The sequence below is a fragment of the Pygoscelis adeliae genome, unplaced genomic scaffold (assembly GCF_000699105.1).
Source record: "Pygoscelis adeliae isolate BGI_AS28 unplaced genomic scaffold, ASM69910v1 Scaffold108, whole genome shotgun sequence".
Lineage (NCBI taxonomy): Eukaryota > Metazoa > Chordata > Aves > Sphenisciformes > Spheniscidae > Pygoscelis > Pygoscelis adeliae.
This window is the reverse complement of record NW_008825498.1, coordinates 733,041-740,451: the sequence shown is the minus strand read 5'-3', so window position 1 is coordinate 740,451 and position 7,411 is coordinate 733,041. Positions and strand designations below refer to the sequence as shown.

Sequence of the window (7,411 nt, the reverse complement as noted above, 5' to 3'; positions counted from 1 at the left end):
AGATGTCACCGCGGGGCCGTGCTGCTCCTCAGGGTGGCTTTAAGTGGAGTTGCCTGGGACAAGGTTTACAGGTGTTCACAGCCTCCATCAGAAATCTCTCCTCTTCCTGCACTCCCTGCCCTGGCTTTCCTCCTTTCCTGACAGTTTTTAATGTCTCTCCCTGGTGACCGCCCGGCACAGCCAGCCTCACACGCTTTTTCTTGTCTTTTCTTTTTTTTTTAAGTACCAGTGCTGTGAGTGTGTGGTCTTACATTAATCCACTGCCAATAACAAGGAAGTTATAACTAGCTCATTTAAGATAATTATAGTGCGCATTTCTCCCAGCTATGAAGAGATGCTTTGAATTGCTTCCTCACACACACATGTACATATTTTTAATTTGCTTCTTTGTTTTGTATGGAGGGAGACTCAGATGTATTGGATGGCTGCCCTAGCACAGCTAATGCCAAATGCCAAAAATATTAAAAAAAAAAAAAAAAAAAATTTTTTCTCCCCTATCGGCCTCATATCCACTAAGAATGGGGACAAGGCATTGAGGTGCATCTGCCACGACCATCCCTACTGGCAGAGCGGCCAAGGAGAGAAAAGTATCTCACCTAGAGATGGTGCACCACATTGCACTGATGCAAGAGGGAGTTTCTGGTTCCACACCCCAGAGTTCACCCGCTGCGTTTTCTCACCGGGGCTCTCCCAACAGCTCTGCAGGCAGCTCCGCAGGGCACACGCCAGCCCCGCGGCAAGGGGGACGCACCTTGGTCTGCAGCCACTTGGAGAGCCTGCCATACCTCCTGGGGGGCACGGTGATAGCAGGGTCACGTCTCACTCAGGCACGACGGAGAAGAAAACGGAGGCGGGGAAAAATCAGAAAAAATGAGGCAGCGTTGAAAAAAGTTACAACCACACAGAAAACAGAGAGAGGGGGAAAGGCTCCTCTGGGAGAGGCAGCGTGCTCTGCAGCAGTCAAAGGCACCGCAGGCAGAAAAAAAGCATTTCCTCAGCACCGAAACCCACACGGGTTTGGGCTCATGATCTCTGGGTGCCCTTGGCCCAAAGGTCCTGGCAAACCATCCCGTTGGTCTCTGTCTGCTTCATAGCCTGAAAAGTGTCAGCGGGCAACGTACTACAGTATTCCCTTCTTCTACCCAGCTTCCCACTAACTTTAGAGGCTTTCACATAGGAGAACATGAAAGACTCGCTTCTCTTTTATTTATTTAATTTAGCACTACTACTGTAGCTGCAGTATTGCATGGCATCACGGGGAAAAAAGCCTTTTCTGCTCACCAGTGGTGTTTCTTTGTAGTTGCTGCCTCTCTGCTACCAGGCAGCAAATATTCTACACCAATTTTCAACAACCTTTAGTCGAGTTTTTCCAACTGAATTTAAAGACAGATGCTGAACCCTGCAGCTAGGGACCGTGCCAATATTTGCAATATTTGGCTGAACATTTGCTGCCACTACAACCCCACTAAAATAAAATGCTGCCTTGAATTAACAAAAAGCAACTAGACATGCTAACAGGAGAAAAAAATCCATCAAAACAAACCAGGTCCCTCCTCACCCCGTGCCCAGGACCGCGTCCTCGCCCGGGAAAGCCTCTCCCTCTGCCCTCAGCCCAGAGCGAGCTACCTCCAGGCACACCTTGTCTTTATCACCAGGTTTAATTAGCACCCCAGTTTCTGCCATTGCAATTAACCTACTTTAAATAAAGCAAAACAGATGCCTTGCAGAGGATCTTATACATCCAAGAGTGGACAGAAACCAGCCAAAGCCTGAGAAAGAAATCAGATTTGAGATACGCCCGCAGCTGCCTGTGCTTTAGCACCAGGAGGAACGACAAGCAACGAGATCAGCTGCCCGTAGAGGGTTTCTGCTGGCTTCCCCCAGCCTCAGCGGGGTGGTTTGTTGTGGGGCGCTTCAGTTGCTTTTCTTTGTCTTTCCTACATCTTATGAATACGTTAAAAAACGGTGACCCTGATGTACCTCTTTCTGAAAACTTCAGCTTGAAGATGTATTTTGTGAAAGGCCTGCAAAGCAGGAGCAAAAACCACATTGGTTGCTCCGTGTGGGTAGATAAAGGCTTGGTTTATGTCCTAAATAAAGTTGGGAAATCAATGGGATATTTTTGGCTCAGTATCTGAACAGGCAGACAAAATTTTAAAAAAAAGCAACAAAGACAGACTTTGGAAAAAACTGACTTGGGCCTTAAAAAATTACTTGAATTGAATGATTTTTTTGATTGAATGTAAAGATCTTGAAAAACTTAATTTCAAGTTAATTTCAGTTGGTTGCAAAACAAAATTCTTTGTATTGCTATGGGGTTTTTTAATCCTTCTCCTCTTTGTTTAAATTACATTGATTTAACAGAGTATTAAAATATTAGAAAAAAATCTTCTGGCAGTTACAAAGAACATGTGATTTTGAAAACATCGGGCATCAAGTGCTGAAACAGTCCAGTGTGATTACGGTTTTTCCTTGTCACGCAACCAGAAACGCGCATCCAGTCCAACATCTCTTCATAACACCACCCGTCCCTTTGAAGCACTTAATTCTGAGGTGGTTTTAATTGAGGCTTGTGGAAAACAAGGACCGCTCTCCTTGCCCTCGTCCCTTCCCGGGGGAGGCGGGAGGCATGGGGGTCCTGTGCCCCGTGCTGACCCCGAGCCTGCACCCGCGCTGGAGGCTCCCGGCTTCCCCCGTTCCCCACCCCGAGTACGGGGAGCCGCAGAGCGCTTCCCTGGGGTACAGGGAGCTTTAGCAGGGAATAAGCGGTACAGATCAAAGGACCACCAACATTATAGTAATCCCTTGACAAAATGTCCGTGAAGGAATACACCAATGTTACCTTGTGAGAGTTCAAAATTACTAGCAAGCCCCAAAAGACCAAAATTCCGAATATTTTTTGGATGCTAAAGAAGCATGTAAGCTTTAATATTAATTCTTATTCATTTAGATCCACAAAAGTTTTGCAACAAATTTCAATGAGTTGTGCTCTGCTCTGTGAAGTGAGGGGTGAGGTTATGTCAATGGCCACTGCAAGCTCCAGGAAATAGCGATGGGAAAGAACACCAGGCTTAGAGGGAAACGTGAAAACAGAATGGGCTGAGAGATTTGAAACTGCATGGAAGTGGGAGGAAAGGAGGTGAAGAAATGAAGGTTGTGACCATGGTTAGAGGAAGAAACAGCCCATCCATCCAAGTGCGGAGGGGTGAGTTTCAGCCAGCCCTAATGTCACAAACACGCCTATCCTACCTAGTTTTCAGTTATTTATTCCAGCCTGCCCTCCTGTCTCATCCTTTTCCTTGCTGAAGAAAGAATACTCCAGACTCTCAGCACCCCATTGCTTGTTCACTTTACCCAGTTAGTAATAGGCACGCATTTCATTTCAGAGTTTCTCTTATTTTTAATACATTTCCATAACTCGTTCTTGATGCCTTTTAAGTTTTGCTTTATTTTGCTGTGCAACCATTCTCTCATCATCCCCGTACGTTTGTGTTCCTCCTTTACAAGCCCTGTTTTCGCAGTTTGCGTGAGTCCTCTTTGTTTTCTGGTCGCTCCTGAGGCAATCAAAGGTCTCTCTCTGTGCTCCTTGTCCTTGTTGAACACCAGAGAGTCTGTCACTGAGTCTTTCTGAAGGAGAACTGGCCCTCCCGTAATCCGCTGTTCCCACAGTCTGTTTTTCTGCAGGCGTACATCCAGGCATGCGTTTGCAGTGAGAGTTTCTGTGGTCCTGGCACTGACACAGTCCCTGTTTCCCGTATGAGCTCGGGGGACTGATGGAGAGCGAAGCTGGCCTGAGTCTCATTTTCATTATTTTCTTTTTTTCCAGCAATGTACTTTCAGTGTCACTAAGCCAAGTGCATGTGTTCACTATTAGCACAAATTAACAGACAAAATGAGTTAATTAGAACTAAACATTAAACTAATTACTTCCCCTTTCAAATGCTTTGAAGTAAACACAGTACATAAAATTTTTCTCTTCTTGGTTCCTTTTTCCTACCAAGCATCAGTGTTTGGGAGTGCTGGAAGGTGTTTTCTTCCCAAAACCTAAATCATTTCCATGGAAAAATCTTTTCCACACTTCAGGAAACTAACGTCAAGTTTCTCTCTTCCACCCTCCTGATGTCCAAAAAGTGGCTGATGGGGGTAAACTCTGCAGAAATCCTGCCTGAGCCCTAGGCACTGACACGGGTGGATTTGGGGAAATGGGTTTATCTCCTTCCACAGAAAAAGGCAGGAAAAGCCTGAATGGGTCACTGGTACAAAAGTGCCGTCTCCCACGAGGTCTGCAGGGATTTGGTGACTATGGCTTGGAAAAACTGCAATGCAGGGTCCTACAAGGCCACAGCACTCGGCAGCCGACAGACAAAAATCCACATTTTGTCTACGGGAGATGCAGAGCCAGCAGCTCTAAATCCCATTGCCCCACCAGCATGCTTCCCTTCGCACCGGCGCGGCCGAGCTCTCGTGGGATGGGACCCTGCTCCCCGTGGCGGTCCACGCATCTCGGCCAGCAGACCAGAGTTGAAGACATGCTGGGTTTGAAGCACTCAGCCGTGGATGGAGCTCCTCTGCCCGCCGCAAAGGTTTTTCCTGCAGTTCCCACACATGACATTACAAATCCTAAAACGTGGAGAAGGACAATCTAGATCTGCAGAGACTGGCATAGAAGCAGCTGAAAAGCCTCTTGTCCCTGGCTGTCCCAGACACCAGCACCTCTGCTTAAAACTGATCAAGGCTCTAGAGCTGGGGACAATCCTGGCTTCCCCTTTTCTCAGCATGTATCTCATGCAGCTGTGCTACCAGAAATGGAGCTCAGCATTTGGTTTTTTCCCCCTTAAAATTTAGGGCTGCATTGTGTCTGGGAGACATCACTGCGGGTGAGGACAGGCAGCCCTACGGCAGAGCACAGACTCCCACACTGCAGAGGCGCAGAGCTGTGGCTTGCCTCCATTGGAGGTGCCCAGGAGTCACTCATTGGGGTTTTTACCTCATCTACCAGCACAGAAGGGGCAGGCAGAACCCTTAAACTACTTTCCCATCCCAAATGCAAAGATACCCCTCTTGGTCCAAGGAGTCCTTAGAAGGAGAGACTGCCATGTCTTGGAAAGCAGACAGAAACCAGAGAATTGATCTGTTCCTTATTTCCAGATTCCTACCAATTGCAGTGAAGCTCCTACAGCCAGAAACAGCAGAACAGTTAATCAAAAGGGATTAAAGAAAATGAACCACAATGCAAGATATTATTGAAGCCGAGAATCTGGTACGATTCAAGGAAAGAGCAATATCTGCAGCTCTAACAGTTCAGATAATAGTTTAGAATATATATGGCTGTCTTACTTCATGCCAAAAACAACCACTGTTTGCCTCAAGCAAAGAAGAAATCTCTCCCGGAGGCGCACTGTTGCAGCAGGGCTGAGCACTTCGTGTTGGTCACTGTTTCCAGCTGGATGCGAGACTGGATGGACCGTTCATCCGGTACGGGATGGAAACGCTGCGTACTGACAAGAGCCTGGGCTAGAACGGCATCGTTAAGTGATGAGGCTTCGCAAACATGCACAAGGATATTTGTTCTTACAACTTTTATTTCTAACTTGTCTGCAGAGATGATGGAACAAGGGGTCTGCTGGCAGCCCGTCCTGTGAAGGCAGCACACCTTCTCACGGCATTCAAACACATGGAATAGAATAGAATATAGAATAGAATATAGAACAGAATAGAAATTTCAGTTGGAAGGGACCTACAATGATCATCTGGTTCAACTGCCTGACCACTTCAGGGCTGACCAAAAGTTAAAGGAGCAGCATTCGTTTCCAGCCGAAGGGCCAGCAGAAGGACAGAGCTTAACACTCAGTGTTTTGCATTTCATATACAACTGTGATGTTGCAAATGGCAATAAACATAGACAGAGATTGTTTATTCATTCTAGAACGCACTTGTGTGGGACGCAGTACTCTAGTCCAACAAATGTGCTGGAGGTACCTCCATCTTGTCTTCAACACAAGTATGTAAAGATTGAGCCTTTCAGTATTGCTGATTTCCAATGTATGGGACCCCCCAAATGCGTATCTACAACAGCTACATAGATCGCAAAAAAATTCAGCATATCTGCACTCCTCCCAAGAAAAACATCCCCCAGGCTGCCCTCAAGTTGTACCGCGTGGGTTCACAGCACCGAGGCCAGGGACAGCTCTGGGTTTATTCAGCTGTCTAAATGATCTGTTGCATTGTGTATTAAATTGAGTTTTCTAGTATAGATAAGGGTCAATAAAGCAGTTATTTTAAGTGAACTTTGTGGTTTCATTTTGATGAGAGTCAAGATGGTAAAGTTCCCTTATCTCTTCTCATTTTGGTATATCTCTTATTTCTCATATTATACTGCAACAACAACAACATTAAGAAGCCTCTCTTCCTGTAACCCAGATTAAAGACTGAAATAAGATCACAGTCACACGATGTTAAAGGAGGGAGAAAACCACAGGAGAGCAGTAACCTGCACTCACCTTGCTCTTGTTGCGTTGTCCTAAACATGCACAGTTGGCCACTGCAGGTGACAGCCGCCACGCCAGCTGGACAACGGCTGCGACCTCTGGTCATTCTGGGTTCATTAAAATAGACATTGTATTAGAGGAGACCTTATAGCAGACAATAAGATCCCACGGGAAGACTAGTTTAAGGCATTAATTGTTTCTTAATATTCTTAAACAAGTTCAGCCTGCTTTTCATCTTGATACAAATTTAGCATAAGTATTTTGGAGCTTGCCTTCGTTAGAAAAAGACATCAAGAAAGGATGTGGGTAGTTAATCCCAATAAATGCATGCTTAAGCCTTAGAACTGTAAATTTTTCCTAGTAATTACGCATGCTTTTGGGGAATTCTGTCTATGTTAAGCATCGCTGTCACAGATGAACTGCAAGGGCTGTTTCTTGTCCCACAGGTCCCACGAGCCAAGGCCCTGTACACCTACCGAGGGCACAACCCCGGGGAGCTGAGGTTCAATAAGGGGGACATCATCATGCTGCTCCGACAGCTGGATGAGAACTGGTATTTGGGGGAGGTCAACGGGATCAGCGGCGTTTTCCCAGCCAGCTCCGTGCAAGTCATCAAGCACCTGCCCCTGGCACCACCCCTCGGCAGAGCACTCTACAGCTTTGACCTGAGGAGCAGGGATAAGACCGAAAACAAGGACTGCCTGACGTTCCATAAGGTAACAGCACCCCGCAGCAGCCAGGGGCTGGGCGACACGGGCTGGGCGACACGGGCTGGGCTGTTTTCTTCTTTAGACTGTATGGTGTTCTGCTACTCCCCAACTCCATAGGAGTCCCCTTTTGGAAATCAGTAAGGTTCCCAAGCCCCTCTGTCATGGTTTAACCTCAGTCAGCAACTGAGCACCACGCAGCCGCTCGCTTACCCC

At 46.7% G+C, this 7,411-nt stretch overlaps 1 protein-coding gene across 1 annotated transcript in view; it reads left to right on the top strand.

Annotated features, from left to right (window-relative positions):
• SH3RF2 (SH3 domain containing ring finger 2) overlaps positions 1 to 7,411 on the top strand; it is a 41,761-nt gene that overhangs the window by 10,988 nt on the left and 23,362 nt on the right. Inside the window, exon 2 of the mRNA XM_009331459.1 lies at positions 6,935 to 7,204. Within this exon, the coding sequence (XP_009329734.1) occupies positions 6,935 to 7,204 (270 nt within the window). The remainder of the gene's footprint in view (positions 1 to 6,934; positions 7,205 to 7,411) is intronic.